At 40.1% G+C, this 21955-nt stretch overlaps 2 protein-coding genes across 11 annotated transcripts in view; both read right to left on the bottom strand.

Moving 5' to 3' along the window:
• Positions 1-3738: 3738 nt before the first annotated feature.
• Positions 3739-7690, bottom strand: myl2a (myosin, light chain 2a, regulatory, cardiac, slow). Its single transcript, XM_061786151.1, has 7 exons — positions 7545-7690; positions 6900-6992; positions 6263-6338; positions 5148-5252; positions 4295-4373; positions 4164-4212; positions 3739-4084 (listed from the first exon to the last, which is right to left on the bottom strand). The coding sequence occupies exons 1-7, from the start codon at positions 7545-7547 to the stop codon at positions 3980-3982; spliced, it is 510 nt and encodes a 169-aa protein (XP_061642135.1). The 5' UTR covers positions 7548-7690; the 3' UTR covers positions 3739-3979.
• A 2584-nt stretch (positions 7691-10274) lies between these two features.
• cita (citron rho-interacting serine/threonine kinase a) overlaps positions 10275-21955 on the bottom strand; it is a 64829-nt gene continuing 53148 nt past the window's right edge. For 9 of the 10 annotated variants that reach the window (XM_061785569.1, XM_061785572.1, XM_061785571.1 and 6 more), the window contains 3 exons: positions 21497-21679; positions 15153-15540; positions 10275-12295 (listed from right to left, as the gene is read on the bottom strand). In XM_061785569.1, the coding sequence (XP_061641553.1) occupies positions 12272-12295; positions 15153-15540; positions 21497-21679 (595 nt within the window). In that variant the 3' untranslated portion in view covers positions 10275-12271. Of the gene's footprint in view, positions 12296-15152; positions 15541-20761; positions 20880-21496; positions 21680-21955 lie in introns of those variants that run through there. The other variant, XM_061785578.1, reaches the window with a different exon arrangement.

The raw sequence follows: 21955 nt of genomic DNA, 5'->3' as shown, positions 1-21955 counted from the left end.
ATAGCAGCGTGCGCCATCTAGTGGGATATTAAGGAAGTGCAGCCAGCGCATCAGTGACAATCGAGCGCCTTTTTCTTGTCGTTGTTGCTAGATTTAGCAACGCTTCATCACTCTTGATTTAGCCACAAAGCATGGGACATTGTGATTTCCTAGGAATTTTCGTAGAAGCGATCATTTGAAAAGCTAAGCACTTGCAGAGATCTATAGAAATAAAGTGTTGCACATTGATATTTATCTGTTTCCTACCTTGTTGAATCATCGTTGATTGTTATTGTGAGAAATTGTTAACAGTGTCTTCACATCGATGACTCTCATTAATGAAAGATAATTTAAGTAAATTTGTCGTTTCAGAAGTGTGTATCAAACTGGTAGCCTGTCACATTAATCAGTACCCAAGAAGAAGCTTTCAGTTTTCAAAAAGGCTGGTGACCCCTGAAGTAATATATTCCTCATTTCATTGCGTTTTTTCCCTTGTTATTTTCAAGACCAATTTTTGCAGTGTCGTAACTTGAAAAGTGACTCAGACGCTGAAAACGCACACCAAAAATTGTGTCACACTGGCCTGTCTGCCTCTCTGCAAAAGTGCTTTGCGAGTTGCTAAATATCTCTACTTAATACCTTTAAATATTTCAATAAACAGTTAAACCCCCCAAATGTATTTATGATTTGTGTAACTATGATATACACTCTCATGTAAAAAATTCACTACTTAGTTATTTTACACTGTGGGGAAAATGTGGGTTGATGGTGGAAACAATATTGTCATGTGTCAGCACCACCAGGGGATACCATAGTGCAGGTTGTGTTCATAGGTGTGCCCAGGTAACACAGAAGAAGTCTAAGTGCTTTTCTACATTAGTGAATTATTGCCCAACCTTTATTGAGCCAAGGTACATATGTTACATTGGACAAATCTCATGGGACACCGCCAAACAAAAAGGTCACAAAAAGTATTTATGCTGAAATAATGATGATCCCATCTTGCTCACAAATGTATTTACAAAGTGTGAAATTTGGGCCCGTTTAGTTGCAAAGCTATTATTCTGTTGTATGAATGGCAACGGGATCCATCCATCCATTTTCAACACCGCTTATCCTGGTTAGGGTCGCGGGTATAAAAAATTATACTGAATTCAATTTGTCATGGGAAAATTCTACATTACATGTGTGTATTTTGTGTTGCATCCATATTACACGTATAATTAATCCATCCATCCATTTTCTGAGTTGCTTCTCCTCACTAGGGTCGCGGGCGTGCTGGAGCCTATCCCAGCTGTCATCGGGCAGGAGGCGGGGTACACCCTGAACTGGTTGCCAGCCAATCGCAGGACACATAGAAACAAACAACCATTCGCACTCACAGTCATGCCTACGGGCAATTTAGAGTCTCCAATTAATGCATGTTTTTGGGATGTGGGAGGAAACCGGAGTGCCACAAAACCTAGCAAAACAACGGGTTAATGATATGATTGCTTGAAGCCGAACTTGCTAGAATTTCGTTTTTCTTTAAGGCTGGTGTCGTCGGACTAAAGTTAAATACATTTCGGCCTGTATCATTTGTTTATACAAATACGATATGATATACTGCATGTAGTCACAAACGAAACGTAAACATCAAATATTGTTATTTTTGGTGGCACAGTGGTGACATCGTGTTAAAAAAAGAGGTAGATGTTTAAAGTTCCTACGGGTGCTTTGTTGCGGTCCCCTTCGCCATTCACGTGAGCTGGGAGGAAATGCTTCGACCTGTTTTGCCTAATGTGGAAGTAGGTTGTGCGTATACCCGATTTCATGTTTTCTGTGAGAACCTTTTTAACCCCACATTAACATTGTCCAGATTGTATTTCTGATAAATTCTTTTCTTAAATTCCGAAACTATGCTTTTGTTTAAAAAAAACTAAACTTCATAAGTGACCCCAAACTTTTTGAATGGTCGTGTATATATGTAAGTATATATACTGCTTTTCTTTCAAAAATAACATTTTCAACTAACACCAACCTTTTGAACTGTAGTGTTCCTTTTCCAAAATGTTATAAATCCATGGGGGTCTTGTCTGTGGGCTGTGCCGTCTGCATTAAAGGCAGTAGCATTTTACCACCACAATACTCGTGAGCTCATATTACAGTATTGAATAGTAAATATTTGTTGGATAATTATTTCCTAGATTTAGTATGGCCCTCAGAAGACTTGGTCCTGGCATTGCGGAATACCCTTATGCACAGGTGGATCCAAGCCTACCCCTGTTACGCTTCTGATATTACCCCAGAAGACAGAACAACAACATGAGAAAAAACATCTTTTAAAGTTAGTGAAAAAGGGGCTATGCCCTGCGATTGGCTGGCAACCAGTTCAGGGTGTAAGGGGCTATAATACTGACACCGACACTCACTTTTCACACCCGGTTGTGTCGAAAGCAATTATTACTGTCTGACAAGAATTTCATGCATGGTGCCTTGTCACTGTGTGAAAGCATGCGCTATATTCTGTGTTAAAGGTACGGTTCAACAAATGCCATATCCTCCATTTTAGTGGGATTACTGGATGAAATAGGTTAAAGCTGCACTGTCAACCATCATTGTTTGGGGTTGAGAGGCTACATAGCCCTGCCCACCCAGCATGGTAGGTAGGCGAGATAAGGACGGGGGTGGTGGCATCCCGTTGTGAGCTTTGCACCCATGCCCTTAGTATAACATTACCCTCCTCACATCATCACTGCACTAAAATAACAACAGGCCTTTGTCTTGCCACAGCCCATCTGCGTCAGGAGACAAACATTTTGATGTCAGTGCGCAACACGCACACACACACGGACACACACACTCAATGAGGGCATGAATGTTTCATCTTAATCTCAGTGGAATTTCATACAACCCCGCACACATTCACCACCTAACATGGTGTTAAACTGGTTGTGGGAATACTAGGGCCCAACCCATATGGATTTTCTGAGGCCGATACCGTTATTTGGCAGAATAAAATTCTGAAAATGGATTAATCGGCTTATTACTTTAAAATATAATGAATGAAATAACTTAGTTTATGGTCCCTTGACGCTTACAGCAATAAATCACAGGCAGAACATTTGACTGTTTGACAGTATTTTCTCCTTAAGTAACTCCTTAACTTTACAGCAGAGAGAAAAATCGGCTGTTTTTTTTTTGTTGATGAGTTTTATTAATGGTTGTTTGAATGTCATTATCTTTGTCTTATGTTGTAATGTGTGAATGTATCAAAAAAAAGAAAGAAGAAAAAAAAAACCAGCCAATTTTTTGCCGTTTTGAAAAGGACTAATATCGGCGGAATAAATAGAGAATACCCTTGTGTTCCTGAACTTATCCCATCAATGTGTATGGCAAGAATATACAAAAAAGTGACGCACTTTATTGCAAAACCGCTGCTGGAAAAATGTTGTATTTTGACATAATAATTATCAACCAATTACTCACCCATCCATTCATTTTCTATACCACAAACCGTACAACAACGACAACCACCATAAAACAACCATTCACTCTCACATTCATTCTGTCACTGAGTGGGAACTGAAATCACACTGCCTCAGGCGTCTGAACCACTACACCATCAGTGACATAAAACAAATTACAAAAATAATCCTGTTAAATGAACAAATGACACATTTTTTTTTTTTTTTTTACATGTATACAATCCTGTAAAATTCTTCTGAGAGCAGGGGTGTCCGATCGCTTTTTCCACATTTCAAGAGACAGAATCAGAAATGATTTCTCTGAGAACTTTTATTTGACAAACAAGCACAAGCCAGATGGATATTTTCATTGAAAACAATAACAAAATCAAAAATGAGAATAGGATGAGACTACTCAGAAATGCACGTTGTTGGGGGATGTGTCTGTTTTTGGGTGGGTCTGATCTTGATCCTGTTGTGTGATCTTGCAGCACAGAAACTACGGCATGAATGAATCACAGTCCATTTATCTCCGCATGTCCCTGCGGAGACATTCACTCCTGGTCTTTCTCCTCTCCGTGGGTGATAATGTGCACCAGGTTCTTGTAGTCCAGGTTGCCTGCCACATCAGGAGGGAAGGCAGCAAACATCTGCTCCATCTGAGGCACACCAAGAACAACACGTTTGCATCACGTTCATTCACTCGTCACAATGTGGCCCAGTGGCTTAGCACTGTACCTCTTCAGGGGTGAACCGGTCAGCTTGTGTTGTCAGCATCTGTGTCACACTGTGGACAGTGAAGACATGATGCAACGCACATGGTTTTTATACCGGGGGCCATATATACACATGAGTTTGTCACCACTTACTAGTCCTTCCTCAGCACGCCTTTCCCCTCGGGGTCAAACACTTTGAAAGCATTGAGGATGGTCTCTTCTGGATCAGCACCTATCCACACACACAAAGTTATAGTCAACAGTGTTGGGAAGATTACTTTGGGAATGTAGTTGGTTACAATTACAAGTTGGCGCTTTGAGGTCATATTTGGAAAAATATGTGTCATATTTGAGATTACAGTAGAGTGGCACATGACCAGAGAGAGCAAATCACAAGCGTCAGCTTTAGAAGGAGGAAGTCATATGGGAAAAAAACAACAACATCTGAGCTTTTGCAGCTATTTGTCAAGTGTAACTAAAATTGTAAATATGAAAATTTCGAAAAGCAACTGTAATTTAACATTTTCTCCCAGTAATGTAATGGATTACAATTACATAACTATTTTTAATAAATTATGTAATCTTGTTACATGTAACTATCCATCCATCCATTTTCTGAGCCGCTTCTCCTCACTAGGGTCGCGGGCGTGCTGGAGCCTATCCCAGCCATCATCGGGCAGGAGGCGGGGTACACCCTGAACTGGTTGCCAGCCAATCGCAGGGCACATACAAACAAACAACCATTCGCACTCACAGTCAATTTAGAGTCTCCAATTAATGCATGTTTTTGGGATGTGGGAGGAAACCGGAGTGCCTGGAGAAAACCTGCGCAGGCACGGGGAGAACATGCAAACTCCACACAGGCGGGGCCGAGGATTGAACCCGGGTCCTCAGAACTGTGAGGCTGACGCTCTAACCAGTCGCCGCCTACATGTAACTAGTTAAGTCAATTTAACATGCAAAAATAGCATGAACCTAATTTTTTTTTTTACATTTTAATCGCTACCTTTCAGTTTCTCCCCAAACATTGTAAGAAAGACGGTAAAGTTGATTGGGCCCGGAGCTTCTTTGAGCATCTCATCAATTTCTTCCTGTTTCACATTCAGGCGTCCTGTAGGAACGAACACAAATACATAAAGTAGACATCATCAATGAATGTAATAGAATAGACAAATACACTTGACCAGAATAAAGCTTTATTAGTCCCGCAATGGGGACATTTCTGGTTTTACACCAGAAAACTAGACAGTAACACAATACTGCATATATGGATGTAATGTATATGTCAAACTGTACTTGAATAAATACAATAAGTTCTAGAGTACATACAGAGAAATGAATGTGAACAGCAGCAAGAATAGTCAGAAGCACGGTATGTTGTAAAAAAGGTCTTGTAGTTAAAACCTAGCTGTTAAAAACCCAGACTATTTTCCTAGTTGTTAAAACTTTTCAAATTAAGAATTTTTTTGGGATTTAAGTTACATTTTTCAGTTTGTAAATTCATTATATACCCTGGCAGAATTTGTGAAATATTGGTAATTTGGGGGGGAAATATGACTGATAGCTGAGAAGGGATCATCTCATTATTTTCTTGATTGCTATACTTTGTTTTCTGATTGTCTTATAGTCTTATAGGTTGATTTGATTCTCATTAAAAATAAAATTTGTTTTACCTCATAACTAATGTTTTCCTTCAGGAATAGTACACATTTGACAAATTCTGCCAGGGTATGTAAACTTGTGAGCACAGCTGTGTATTTTAATATATATTCATAATTTAAATGTATTTCACAGTCCAACAAAAAAAATAAAAAAATATAGTGTTTTTAATGTGTATCCATTTTGGGGGATAGAACAAATTAAATAAAACAACTAATATTTTACTATACCACATATTATTTATTGCTGTTTAGTGAGGATAAGCGGTACAGAAAATGGATGGATGGATGGATTTTGTAGTACATTATCTATATATTACCAATGTAACAATCATATGGTTCTGCTGCCTTGTTGTGAGGTGCGTTTTTCAACCATTTTGAATTCCTTGCCTTAGAAAGAGCTGGTACATATTCTTAAATCTTAACATATGTCACCAGATCTTACAAGTTGATGTAAACATACCGAGAGCTGCAAAAGTGTCCCTCAGGTCGTTCTTGTCGATGAAGCCATCTCTGTTCTGGTCCATGATGGTAAATGCCTGAGGTGCGCACACACACACACACACACACACACAAGAGAAGGTTGACTAAAACGAACGGAACAAAAAGGACATGATGATCGCCTTTGTGGTTGTTGGTGTGTAAAGCCCAGCGGGACAGGGTTTAAACTCGGCATGCAGCACAAGAGGAGCATTTCGTGTGCAACCTAATCGCTGATGACATTCGCCCGGTTGCTTGGCCAAGCAGCATACCAGCAGGGAGCTGCTGTTAAGGCTGGGATGGACTGAAATGCCGACAGGTGCTTGTGCCCCAAACACGGACATGACATGAGGACATGAGGGAGGGTCAACTGTGGACATTCAACTTGGAATATCTATGTACTTACTTACTGTATATATTTTCCACCCAGGAAGGAAAGTGATGATGACTCTAAGGACCAATGAGTGACAGGGGCCTACTTAGACGGTCGTCTTTTCCGTTTTTCAGTTTGCGTCATTAAGTACAGTAGTAGGGCAGCAAATCCCTGGCAGCACCCGTTTCCACCATCATCTTGTGGATTTCGGGAAAGGAAAATAACAGCTTGAGCAGTTTGAACTCACCTCCTTGAATTCCTGAATCTGGGCCTGCTCAAACATGGAAAACACATTGGAATTGGCTCCCTCTCCTGTCCTCTTCTTGGGTTTCTTGGGGGCCTGAGGACCAAAACAAAGGAGTTATGCTGATGATGATGACTCTCATCCATCCATCATTCCATTCATCTTCTATAGTGCTGATCCTCATTAGGGGCGAGGGTGAGCTGGAGCCTATCCCAGCTGACTTTGGGCAAGAGGCGGGGCACACCCGAGACTGGTCGCCAGCCAATCACAAGGCATATTATTATTATTATTATTTTAGAAGTTAATCTGTAACACCTTTCACAAACATTGGTCTTATATTAATTTTAACTGGGACACTTACAGTACATACAGCTAGTATAAAATATAAAAACAACCGCCCCCCCCCCCCCCCCCCCAACAAGCCCACACACATATCACTAAGGAATAAGGCAAACAGGATAAAATATACCAAGCCATCAAGCTGTCCATGGCTAAACCATATTTTGCAGATAACCACCTAATATAATGTGTTTGTGAACAATCTCTAAAAAGTGTCACGCAATTAAATTTGAGATGGAAGCACACCAGTTTGTGTCTGAAGGCATCATCTGTTGTCTCTCACGCACACACACAAATAAAGTGACTTACCATAGCTGAGCAGCTGAGATCAACAATGATGCCAGTGAACAATGGGGAGAAGGTGGGTGGCCTTTTGTAGCCCCCCAGCTCTCAGCTCCACTGGATGATATTTATAAACAATGCCCTCTTTAGGAAGTGATAGGTAAAAGATGCTTTGACACGCTTTGTCCGCCACATACTGTATTTCATGCTCTCTCTCTCTCTCACACACACACACATACATACCCACCTCTTTTTTCACTGGCAAAGAGCTGAATAACAGGATTAGAATATCCAAAGCAGTCTGAAGGTTAAAGTATCAACTTCCATGCCTGCAGAACATTGATTTTACTATGTCAACTAACATTACACATGGATTTGTTTCCAGCATCATTTGCTGTGTATGCAATCTGCCACTGTATTCTATTCAGTAAGCTCAAATCGTGTACTGTATTTATCTACGCCCTATTAATCCGAGATATACAATGCTTGCCAAAGGTCATTTTGTGGATGATGGCTGTTAATTTTAGACCCCACTATTACCAACCAGAGGGCACAATAAAATTGGAAGTAAGGTAAAATATGGTTTTAGTGTATTCCAAAATGGAATACACGTCCATTTATTAGACATCATAGCTTACAATATATTCTTGTCTATGTACAGGTACAACAATAAAAAAACAATATGATTTAAATGAGTGTTTGGTAAAAAAAAAATCTTTGTTTCTCCTTGCCAATAAGTATTTATTCTGCTGGAAAGCCTGATTGTTTCCATTTTAAACGATGCCCCATTTTTAGACTACTTGTTGAGAAGCAGAATAGCATCCCGTAGCAGTGTGTGACCAGGCCATTGACCAGCATGAGGGAGAGATGCCGGGCTATTGTGGCTGAGTATGGTTCTTTCACACACCATCACAGCATGTAGTCCAGGTTGTGAAGGAGAAAATCAGCCCAAGACCATCACACTACCACCACGTTTGACCCTGGGTATGATGTTTTGTTTTTTTCCCCTGAAATGCTGTGTGACATTTACACCAGATGTAATGACACACACACCTTCCAAAAAGCTCAACTTTCATCTCATCAGTCCATATAAGATTCTCCTGAAAGTCTTGGGAATCATTCAGATGTTTTATTGCAAAAGTAAGATGAGTCTTTACGTTCTTTTTGGTCAGCAATGGTTTTCACCTTGGATTCCACCATGGATGCCATTTTTTCCCAGTCTCTTCCTTCTTGTTGTGTCATGAATACTGACCTTAAGTGAGGCAACGGAGGCCTACAGTTCTTTAGAAGTTGTCCTGAGTTCCTTTGTGGCCTCCTGGATGAGTCATTGCTGTTCTCTTGGGGTTATCTTTGTTGGCCGGCCACTCCTGGGAAGGTTCACCACTGTTCCATGTTTTCTCCATGTGAGGATAATGGCGCTCCTTATGGTTCGCTGGAATTCGAAAGCTTTAGAAATGGCTTTTTTAACCCTTTCCAGACTGATAGATGTCTGTTTCTTTGGATCGTGTCATTTCTTCTTTTTAATCTTATATCAAATGTCACATACATTAATTAATGCAAAGTCCATCTATGTGCATTGTGTTTCATGATCTTTCAGTATAGACATCTTTTCTGAAAGGCCCCACAGGCTGCAACACCAAAGCAAGAGGAACCACTAAACGAATACCGCCACAAAGGCTATCCAAACAAAGTTGCTGAGAAGTACAGTTGTACAAGGGCTGGATTAAAAACAAAAAAATCTTTGACCATCCCCAGGAGCACCATCAAATCCATCATAAAAAAATGGGAATAATATGGTACCACATCAAACCTGCCAAGAGAGGGCTGCCCACCAAAACTCACAGACGCAAGGAGAGCATTAATCAGAGAGGCAGCACAGAGATCAAAGGTAACACTGGGGCAGCTGCACAGCAGAGGCTGGAGTATCTGCCAACAGGACCACAATATCCCACCCCCCACAGAATGCTGCCCTGGGCGACTTCCCATACTGTCGTGTTTTGAATGAACGTTTAGGCCTCCTATACTACTGTATTTTCATCTCATGGTGATGGTACTTACAGAGCTAACTATTTCTTAGGTGGTACATGGTGTGAAGTTTGAGAACCGCGGTTATAGAAGATATTTAGAAAACTAGAATTGGACAAGTAGAGAATGGAGTCGCATGCTTGCTGTCACCAATGAGCTCAGAGACATCACCGGTAGCCGTTCAAGTATGTGCTGCTAAATAAACACGTCCTTACAATGTGAGCATGCTTCATTAACAGGACCTCTTAGATTGACTCAAGGTTCCCAGGTCAAGAAAAGTGATAGTGTGTGAGAATGGGCCGAGCTGAGGTGAGGTGGTGACACCACGTGTGCGTGAGCTAAATCGAGGGGGGCGCTCCCGACAGTCGCTGTCAAATAAAACCTAGTTGATGGCCTCGCAGCAGATGTCAGGGGTGTCATGTCGCAAGCATATGAACAGCCAGGTCACAGATATTGTTACCCGGAGGTAACAATAACTGTGATGTGTGAGCAGCCAAAGCAGCTACTGTGGCTGGAATGACGGGCCATTGTCTCCCTGTAGGCTGAGCACTGGGATGTATGAACGCACCTAAAAATAGAACGACCTTCAAACATGTATGAACGCACCTACAAATAGAACGACCTTCAAACACAATGGACATGGACAAATGGAGACATTGCTGCCGACTGTTCAAGCTTTGAGGTGATTAAGGAAGCCAAAGAGAGGGACTTTAGGAAATATGCAAACAAAAGTTAAAAGTGAATGGATATATTTAATATTCTGTGATCAAATCTACACAGGGCACTGGAATAAAACATTTGCTGTTGGTAAACATCAATATCATATCCGGCATCAAAGCAATTATGATCCACAGGAATGAAATATACAACTTAAAAGTATAAAATAAAACAATGATGGCTAAACAACCTTTGCTGTACAGTGAACCCCCGTATTTTTGCAGTTTTGCATTTTCAACAGTTCAGTTTGGCTATTTGCAAATTTTTGGGGATCTTTTGTTATTCGTTGAAAAACTCACCTGTTCACTGTCTTTGTTCTCAGGCCAATATTGCTTTGGTGCCATCTTGATATCAAGGCAGTACGTTGACATGAGTTGAGGAGTTTAACATAAGTAGTTTTGCCACCGTCTTGTGGCATCTATCGACAATTACAACCCCCTCCCCCGCTTTGTGTGTGTGTGGGGAATGTTTCTTGTTGATTTTTGCTATTCCCGGCAGGGCTCAGTGTCAATCCTCTGCATGTAGCGGCGGTTCACTGTATAGAGATCAGCAGGAAATGTGTGCATTTGATTTCATTAATTGGTTTAAAAAAATCTTTTTGACCAATCAACTTCTTTACATTCAAGGAAGCTTTTACATCGAAAACTGTCAAGGCGTCATGAAGTTAGTCTTCATTTTCATTGATTGACACTTGTCAAATTACCAAAAATACATTTTGTGTAATCACAATGTAACTTATATCACAGGTCACATTAGGATTTACAGAAATAAAAATAAGCACAACAACTGTCCAAAATAGGTTTGGGTTGAGAGCTGTACTGGCATTTTACACTATCAGGAATGACTTTCAAACAGAGTAAGCAGAATGTGCAAAGATGTTTTTTTTTTCTTCTTCTTTGATGTCAAGTAGAATTAAAATAGAACCCAAATGAGGCAGAAGCAGAAAACACTAGCTCATGACACACATACACACCCATGCCATTGACCAAATTATTTTCATCTACTACTTTTATCAATTTGGGTTCCATTGACCAGGAGAGAGTCCTGTTCAAATGCTGTTCATTTCCCTCTTTTTAAAATGGAGGTTTTCCATTGACAAATGGAAGTGCTACACTAGTCAGGGCCAAAATACAATCACTCACTTTCATAGACATTTGGACGTATTAAAAGAATACTTGTTAGACTTTCAAGAGGGCAAGTTATCACTTTTTTTTGTTATTTAACAAAAATAGACATGGCTTATCCAGCCTTGAAATTCCTTCTCAATATATATTTCTATATGTATATAAAATTATGTCTTGTCTATTTACAGTCAGGTAGCATTCTGAACGATGAGAAAGGTCCTGCTCCACGTCTGCTCGGCATTGCGTGTAGTACAGTTTTAATGGCAACCTATCCTTGGGAAGACAAGCCTCTGCTTTGCGATTTTATTGATTTTGTTCAATTTGTTAGTATTTTTTATAATTCACGGCTCCTGTAACCAATACCAATCAAAGTCAAACAGAATATTAATAGTGAATAAATGTAACTAGCTGTTAATGATTGAGTGTTGACAGCCACAGATGCTCTTAAAATTTAAATGCTATGGAGCCTGTGACGGAGCCTGTTTATTCTTCTTTGATACCAGTGACCGATTCCGTGAATGTTTTCGGCATCAACGTGAGAGCTTGTGTTGCTACGGCTGAGCTTTTCTAGCATATCTGTTTGTAGTTTTGTTTCTTTTTTTTTTTTTTTATTAAACTTCATTAAAAGGAAAGCAGAGCTACTCTGAAACAGAGCAAAAACACCCTGCCTGAAATGTGGTTCATATGGCATTAAGGACATCTATTTATTTCCCTAACAATTACCTCTTGCTTCTGAAAGCTATTAGTTTTTTCTTGGGTGGAGTTGCCTGCTTCGATGTCAATCAAAACAAATGTGTGGCAGTGTTTCCTTGTGACTTGGTGACATTCTCTCAGTTTTTTGCTCCATCCTCAGCCTTTCCCGAAGATGGACCTCGCTAGAGGAGGCTCCTAAACAGACGACTGGTCCCACACCTGTCCAATAGAGTAAAAGAAGAAGAAGAAGAAGAAGAAAAAAAAAAAAGCTTAAAAAAAATACAAACACAGCAAAAGATTAGCAATATAGCGAAACCTCTGAAGGTGAAAAACAAGTAACCCATTCCGATTTGGTCAACCTTCGATATCGAAACAAACTTTTACTATGAGAAGTAATGGAAATAGAAATAATCTGTTCCAGACTCATTCTAGAAGATTTAGTGATAGTATAAGGTTTTCGGGTTTAAGATGTTACCAACAAATGCCAGTTTGTGGTTACTAATGGTAGACTGCGTAAAGTTCTTTAAGATTTTCATGCCCATGTGAACATATGTGGTATGTCACCCTCACAGTTTTGAGCAATACATTTTTTGCACAATAACTTGTTTGTGCATATGGAGTACAAAAGTACAAAAACATGATGGTTCTGCATACATGATTCAGACAATATTGTGCCTTCATAGGTACAGCAGTATCACACCCAAAGTGACACTTGTCTGAAAGGGAAAGCTGGCACGGTGGATCAGGGAGCTTATATTTTGTTTATGTATACTTGGTATCGAGAGTGATTTAAATATCTGAAGATGATGATCAGCTTTCTTTCAGAAGCTAACATAACTATTAGGTAAACTGGAATTTCCTCTACTGTGTAGAAAGCACAGGCACCAGACGCTCACAATTTAAAGAGCATCTTAATTACCTGATGCCGACAGGATATGTAAGATCACACAAATGTCTTGCAATATGACACATTATCTGGGTTCTGTATAAAAAGGAAACCTTCAAAAGCTTCTGCCATACCCCTGATGATGCTCCGCTGAAGCAAATTATGTCTGATTCTGTTCTTTAATACAGCTATAATTCGCATGATCAATATCGACAGATTAAAATATATTAAATTCATTTATCTCACAGTAATTGCTAAATTGATTATTTGTAAATAAAAATAGTAAAATAAATAGTTGTAAATGTTTTATTTCAATAAATGGTTAATTAAAAATAAAATCCATCATAATACTATTACATCATGAGAGCAGATTATTTATTATCAAAATAAACTCTTACATTTTAACATAATAAATAAATTGGCCGAGCTATCCATTTTAAAAAACAAATGTGGTCTTTGAGCACAGACGTTTGCCCACCCCTGCTCTAGTCTCACAACATATGTACTAGAGACTAACTGAGACTTCTGTTTAGTTGAAATCCAAGCTGTACGAATTTAGGAGTGTTTGGCTTGAGAAATTCCACAGTTAATAAGAATAAAATCTTGTTGGTGAACAACAACAGACATGGGTTTTGGTATCCTAGTTCCATCACAGTTGGACACAGGAGGAAATTTGTGCCTGTTACACAAAGCAGTAAATAGTCTAGCATTTTTGGCTGAAACACTTGGGTGCTTTCTTGCAAACATGAAAAGACTGATGCCATTTGTAAATACCAAGATGCAGCCAGGATAAACATAAAATTAGCATAAATACTGGAAACAGCTTCTGGCTCCTTCTAAAAGACTGGAAAGAAGCCACAAGCATCTTTAAAGAAAGCTCTTCATCATGTTCATACTAGATTGAGTCATGAATGGTTATCCAAAACATTATTGTCTCATAATCCACCCACACTGTCTTAATTTTGAGCAAATCTATTTTCGCTATGGTACCAAAGTCAGACAGAAATGTCAATTAAAGCAGTGAATTCCACTGCGCCATGGTACATTTGTGTGCCATGAGAGCTCATGAGGTGTACCACAGAAAATTACCTATACCGCAGATGTCCACATAATTGGCCCGCAAAACAAAATCATGTGAATTGCTAAAATCTGTTCCAAAATAGCAGATTATCTTCACTTTTAATAATGTTGGGATTCCAAGCATGTTTTGTTACCAAACCACTTTTTAAAATAAATTGCTCAAGAGTTGAACAAATTGTTTTCGTTGACCTCATATTTCAAAACTAGTTATCCATATTTTTTTTGTAAATACTGTAAGTAATATTATGAGCAGATTATACATTTATGTGGTTTCACAATCATAACAGCCCTCTAAGGGAAACCATAACCACAGTGTGGCCCGCAACAAAAAGGACTTTAACACCCTGATCTACAGATATATAATGGACCCTTGCTATTCGCAGGGAATAGGGACCAGGCGCCACCATGAATAGTGAAAATCTAGGAATATGTTTTCGGGATTGGTTCCTCCCCCAAAGAAAAGGTCAAATTCAAAATAAAGACAAACACTGAAAAAATTAAATTGAAAAAAATTTGTAAAAAATGTGGAAAAAATTTTATCTGTAAATAATTGAATCCGCGGGTGCCAAACCACGAACATGCGGGGCACCACTGTATATAAATGATTCTTTATTTACTTAGGTGAATCCGTGGGTGCCAAACCACGAAAATGTGGGGCACCACTGTATATAAATGATTCTTTATTTATTACAAATAATTGATCTTTATTCATCTATCTATGCTGGTGACATAGTGACAGGCAGAACAATTACATGCTCTTCTGTGAGATGGCAGAAGGTGCGAGTAAACTGTGTATCAACCTGTTGCCATTCATGCAACAGAATAATAGCTTTGTAATCAATTAACAGGCCCAGAGTTCACACTGAATAAGTAAATTTGTGAGTAAATTGAGATGTGATCAGCATCTCAGTGTATATATACTTTTTGTGACACTACTGTCTGGTGATGTCCAGTGAGATTTTTCGGATGTAAAAAATGTACCTTGGATGAATAAAGTTTGGAAAACGCTGCACTAATGTACAAAAACACACTTCTGTGTCACCTGGGCACACCTATGAACATAACCTGCACTATGGTGTCCCCTGTGTGTAGTATCTTGTATTAACAGACCTTGGTAACAGGATTTATGGGTGTGCGTCCAGAACCAGTATGAAGCCTCTGGCGCTCCTCGAATCGACTTGGAGACCTCTCCCTGCGAACTTCCATCATGCGCCCCGGGGAACGATCCATTCGGGGGTCCGCCATGGCTCTGGCTGGGGAGCGCTCTAATCGAGGGTCAGCCATGGCTCTGCCAGGAGATGCAACATTCCAGTTCTCCAGCATTCTGCCAGGAGACTTCTCTCTCTCCAGAGGACGACTGGGGGACTTGTCATGCCGAAACTCTGTGCGGGCCTCTCGGTAGCGGTGGGGTGTGCCAGGCTCCCCGTGGACAAGGGGATTGGCTGCCAGCCTTTTGGAGATGTGCTCGTTGTAGGAAGGAGGCCCACGTTTGTTAGGGCTGTCAGGGAGAAGGAGGAAGGTAACAAAAGGAAACGGACCCTGGGTGACGTGTCATGACCACCAATTCCACAAAGTACATATTTTTGGTTCAGTTAGGTACTCAATGTTTGCGTTTACAGTGCCGTTAAAAAGTATTTGCTCCTTTCTCAAATTCTTCACAGTGTGATGGTCTGGGGCTACTTCGCTCCTTCAGGACCTGGACGACTTGCTGTTATTGATGGAAACATGAATTCTTCTCTTTACCACAAAATCCTGTAGGACAATGTTCGGACATCAGTTCGTGACCTCAAGCTGACCTACACCTGTGTTTTGAAGCAGTATATGATCCAAAACACCAGCATGTCAACCACCAGTTTTTTTTTTCTCTTCATGAATAAAATCACCTTTTAAAAACTGCATTTTATGTTTATTTGGGTTATCTTTGTCTCATATTTGCATTTGTTTGATGGTTTTAAACAAAGAGGGGAAACTACGCAGTAAAATAAGAATTTGAGAAGTGGGCAAATACTTTTTCACGGCACTGTAATTGTCAAAAGTTGTAAAGGGTATCTGAATCCAAGGTTGCAACACGGAGATGTAAACAGATGTGTATCATTCTGAATCTTAACTATGCCATTATGTCTCCAAATAATGAACCAACGCGCACCGGAGGACAGTTGCCTCCTCGAAGTTCATTATCCCTGATAATTGTACACCTCGAAGGCCATTAACCCGCGTATACCATGGTCACTTGCCAATGAAAAATGTAATGAAACTACCAATTAATAATGTCATCCATTTTGGAATCAAAACAGAAAATTTTGCTTAAACAATTTATTTTCCCTTGCAAGGCCTGAGGGCTTGACTATGAAGAGTCATTCCAATCCCATAACTTTCTGAGGGAATGTAAAAGTTATTCAGTACTCCACCAAATAGATATTCTAGTTTGACAATGTTAAATAACGACGACGAGGTATGATGATAAAATAATTTTTATTACGCATATATTTGGTATATTTACAGTCGACAGTTGACGCAAGGTCTGGCAACGCTGTACTCTCTGTCGGTCTTCATTGACTGGACGGCGGCATAAAAATGCCGCAGGGTATCATTCAAAACATCAACAGTAAAGTGTTCAGTTCGCATTTGGCAGTTTTTGTGTCAGGAAGTGTATCAGTGTTTTAATTGCCTATTTTGTTGTTTTCTCCGCATTGGTTTCCTCCTTCTCATCTCCGAGAAGCTTATGGAGTTAACTCTTTGTGTCGCTTCTGTCTCTTCATTTCCCCCTCAATCTCAGTCATCAAAAGTGTTGTAATCACCAAATAAAGTAAAAGGTTATATCACTCATTGTTTTAAATTCGCTAATTTCTGTCCTCTAAGTACTTTACGTTGACGTACCAGAAACTCTGACTGTGTCAAGTTGCTGTGTTTGCTTGTATAAACGGCTCAAGGTGCTGCGCACTAATTTGGAACAATGTAATGATATTTTTGGCAGGAACTACTTGACTTACAGTATGTTCAAAGGGTGTACATTATCAGCCGATAACTACTTGACTTACAGTATGCTCGAAGGGTGTACATTATCAGCTGATAATGTACACCCTTCGACCATACCTTACAAAAACCTGGCATTTGCACAGGGATGTGTAGACCTGTTATATACACTGTATAAATGATCAGATCGCTGGGCGAAGATACAGACCCACAATGAAGCGATGGCAAGGGTCCGGTCTCCTGACTATACTGTCACCCTTTCTATCATGTCAAAAACGTAAGGAGCTGCACTGAGTATAGTCGGATTCACAGATTAACTTCAGATAACAGCGTTAGCTTCTGATAAATGGCACACACGAGTAGAAGCTGTTTTCAAACAGGCTCTGCCATGGTTGTCATGGTGACGAAAGCCAGACTCACCCAGCAGTATATGGGGTGGGGTATACAGTCGCTGACAAGTTAAATAAGATGATTTCAGCAATACAAGGATTAATCCCTGATCCTTTTGTATTTTGACCAAAGCATGTCACATACAGTGGGTACGGAAAGTTTTCAGACCCCCCTTAAATTTTTCACTTTTATATATTATATTGCAGCCATTTCTTAAGTCATTTAAGTTCATTTTTTTTTCTCATTAATGTACAACCCCAATTTCAATGAAGTTGGGACCTTGTGTTAAAAATAAATAAAAACAGAATACAATGATTTACAAATCATGTACAACCTATATTTACAGTTCAAGGACAATGTTCCTCAACGTACAATTGCAAGGAATGTAGGGATTTCATCATCTACTGACATCAATGTGTAAAGGATATCACCACATGGGCTCAGGAACACGTCAGAAAACCAACGTCAGTAAATACAGTTTGGCGCTACATCCGTAAGTGCAACTTGAAACTCTACTATGCCCACCCAGAAATGCTGCCGGCTTCTCTGTGCCCAAGATCATCTAAGATGGACTGAGTGGAAAGGTGTTCTGTGGTCCGACAAGTCTACATTTCTAATTGTTTTTGGAAATTGTGGATATCGTGTCCTCTGGGCCAAAGAGGAAAAGAACAATCCAGACAGTTATAGACACAAAGTTCAAAAGCCAGCATCTGTGAAGGCACCATTAATGCTGAAAGGTACATAGAGGTTTTGGAGAAACATATGCTGCCATCCAAGCAACGTCTTTTTCATGGACGCCCCTGCTTATTTCAGCAAGACAATGCCAAACCACAATCTGCACGTGTTACAACAGCGTGGCTTTGTCATAAAAGAATGCGGGTACGAGACAGGCCTACCTGCAGTCCAGACCTGTCTCCCATTGAAAATGTGTGGCGCATTATGAAGCATAAAATACGACAACGGAGACCCCGGACTGTTGAACAGCTGAGGCTGTACATCAAGCAAGAATGGGAAAGAATTCCACCTACAAAGCTTCAACAATTAGTGTCCTCAGTTTCTAAACGTTTATTGAATCTTGTTAAAAGAAAAGGAGATGTAACACAGTGGTAGACATGACCCTGTCCCAGCTTTTTTGGAACGTGTTGCAGTCATAAAATTCTAAGTTAATGATTATTTTCTAAAATCAATAAAGTTTATCAGTTTGAACATTAAATATCTTGTCTTTGTAGTCTTTTCAATTAAATATAGCTTGAACATGTTTGCAAATCATTGTACTCTGTTTTATTTATGTTTAACACGACGTCCCAACTTCATTGGAATTGCGGTTGTACACACAGCACCCCATATTGACAGAAAAAAAACGTAATTGTTGAAATTTTTGCTGAAAACTTAAATATCACACAGCCATAAGTATTCAGACCCTTTGCTGTGACACTCATATATTTAACTTGGGTGCTGTCCATTTCTTCAGATCATCCTTAAAATGGTTCTACACCTTCATTGGAGCTGGAGCTGTGTTTGATTATACTGATTGGACTTGATTAGCAAAGCCACACCCCTGTCTGTATAAGACCTTACAGCTCACAGTGCATGTCAGAGCAAATGAGAATTATGAGGTCAAAGGAACTGCCTGAAGAGCTCAGAGACAGAAGTGTGGCAAGGCACAGATCTGGACATGGTAAAAAAAAGAAATTCTGCTGCACTTAAGGTTCCTAAGAGCACAGTGGCCTCCATAATCCTTAAATGGAAGACGTTTGGGATGATCAGAACCCTTCCTAGAGCTGGCCGTCTGGCCAAACTGAGTAATTGGGGGAGAAGATCCTTGGTGAGAGGTAAAGAAGGTAAAGATCACTGTGGCTGACCTCCAGAGATGCAGTCGGGAGATGGGAGAAAGTTCTAGAAAGTCAACCATCACTGCAGCCCTCCACCAGTCGGGGCTTTATGGCAGAGTGGCCCGACGGAAGCCTCTCCTCAGTGCAAGACACATTAAAGCCCGCATAGAGTTTGTGAAAAAAAGACCAAGATAGAAATTGCTGGCCTTAATTCTAAGCGGCATGTGTGGAGAAAACCAGGCACTGCGCATCACCTGTCCAATACAGTCCCAACAGTGAAGCATGGTGGTGGCAGCATCATGCTGTGGGTTTTTTTCTGCTGCACGGACAGGGAGACTGGTTGCAATCGAAGGAAAGATGAATGCGGCCAAGTACAGAGATATCCTGGACGAAAACCTTCTCCAGAGTGCTCAGAACCTCAGACTGGACCAAAGGTTCACCTTCAAAAAAGACAATGACCCTACGCACACAGCTAAAATACCGAAGGAGTGGCTTCGGAACAACTCCGTGACTGTTTTTGAATGGCCCAGCCAGAGCCCTGAGTCAAACCCAATTGAGCATCTCTGGAAAGACCTGAAAATGTCTGCCCACCAACGTTCACCATCCAACCTGACAGAACTGGAGAGGATCTGCAAGGAGGAATGGTGAAAAACTTGTTGCATCATTCCCCAAAAGATTCATGGCTGTATTAGCTCAAAAGGGTGCTTCTACTAAATACTGAGCAAAGGGTCGGAATACTTATATTTCAGTTTTTCTTTTTTTGTAAATCTGTAAAAACTTCAACAATTCTGTTTTTTCCCCCTGTCAATATGGGGTGTTGTGTGTACAATGTACATTAATGTGGGAAAAAATGAACTTTGAGCAAATGGCTGCAATATAGAAAAAGAGTGAAAAATTTAAGGGGGTCTGAATACTTTCCGTACGCACTGCACATGTTATCAAAACACCTGGGAATTGTTTTAAATTGTGGGGAAAAAACAAAACACCTCCTTCAAAGTCAGCAACTGCAGTAGGCCGGAGCAGTGCAGTATGATCGAATAGTGACATTCTAATCACACAAGAACACAAGAAAATTCTGTGGATTGTATGTTTAGCAATGCAGGACTCAAGTTACTAAACTGATTGAACATTGGAAAAGCTGATGTAAATTGATACAAGTAAAAGCTCAGGGCGGATAAAAGAGCCCAATTCAAATCTCAGCAATTTTTTCAGTGATAATGCCATCAATAGCAAGCGCACATCCTCCCGTTTTCTACTGCTTATCCTGTTCAGTCATAGGGAAAATGGATCTTATCCAGACTGACTGTGGGCAAAAGGCCGACTACACCCTGGCCTGGACTGGTTGCCAGTCGATTGCAGGGCACACAGAGACAGACAACCACTCACACTCCCATGCACTTCTACACTCACTGAGCGGGACTCAATCCCACGCTGGTTTAAAGTTAGCCATGTGGACCACTACACTATTAATGACTCCTCAAATGCAAGAATCACATTGTAACACAACACTCACATGACATAAAATCACAGATTTAGTCTTTATTCAATTATTAACTCCCCTTCAACATTTACATGATATATTTAAAGTGATTATTTTAAATTAGCTCATGATTTATTACATATAAAAAATGAACTCTTCCTCCTGCAAAAAAAGAAAAAGAAAATGTAGGTGTCACTGAAAAAAAATATTTAGGCCAAACTTAACCATCACCAACTGTGCATGCCAACCTGTGCACTGCAGTGCTACCTCTACCAGTGTCATTACCTATTCCCACTCTCAACATTGCGACAGACCAAACCGCACCAACGATAAGTGAATTAGAGATGCTCACATACAAAGCAAGAGATTAATTACAGTGGTAACTTTTACTTTCATGTCAGCATTCACTCTTTATCGATGGATTTTTTTTCCTTCAGCACAATTAAGAATAAATAAGACGGGTTCCTATTTCAGAGTTTACTCGTTTACTGTATCTCCCCCAAATTAAGTGTGTTTATTTCTTTTTGTTTAATTAAACAGGTGTCAATTCTAGCTTCAAGCTGCAGAAGCTCAATCAATAGCCAAAATTTCCCATTTTTGTCTTGGGGCTATAGGTTGCTCTTAAGAATAATATATGTTTTTTGTTTCTTTGTTTACCTTCTACCAATAACATCATCAGACTTTGTATAAAGACATTGCAACAACGTGAAAGAAACAACATGCTGAAGGAGAAAAAAAATGTGCAGTCCATATACTGAGTGAAAACAAATGGTCCTCACCTGCGTCCTGAACCGCAATGCTGCAAGTCTCCTCCACCATCATGGTTCTGAATCAAGTTGCCTTTACAGCAAATTACCCGCAATTTGTTCTGATATGATGAGGCCAAGTAAATGGCGCCGGAGGAGATGGCTGGGCCAAGGTAGCGTGGGTTTGGAATGTCCAGATGAGCGTATGAGTGGGACCTGAAAGGAGCAGAGGAGCTCAGAACACTGGTCTTGGTAGAAATGGGATTTTATAAAAAATTACACTCACTATGGTTAGAATTACAGTCGGTAAACCCGAATACAGCAATAAATTAGCTTATTGTGTAGTTGTGAGCGTTTGCCATCATCAATCCATTTTCTAAACTGCTTTTCCTCATTAGCAGTCACAGGTGTGCTGTAACCTATACCAGTTGACTTTGAGAGAGAGAGGCAGGGTACACACATGCTGGACTGGTCGTCAGTCAATCTCAGGGC

Source organism: Phyllopteryx taeniolatus, chromosome 9 (assembly GCF_024500385.1).
Source record: "Phyllopteryx taeniolatus isolate TA_2022b chromosome 9, UOR_Ptae_1.2, whole genome shotgun sequence".
In the NCBI taxonomy this organism is placed as follows: domain Eukaryota; kingdom Metazoa; phylum Chordata; class Actinopteri; order Syngnathiformes; family Syngnathidae; genus Phyllopteryx; species Phyllopteryx taeniolatus.
This window is presented reverse-complemented; position numbering and strand designations above follow the sequence as displayed.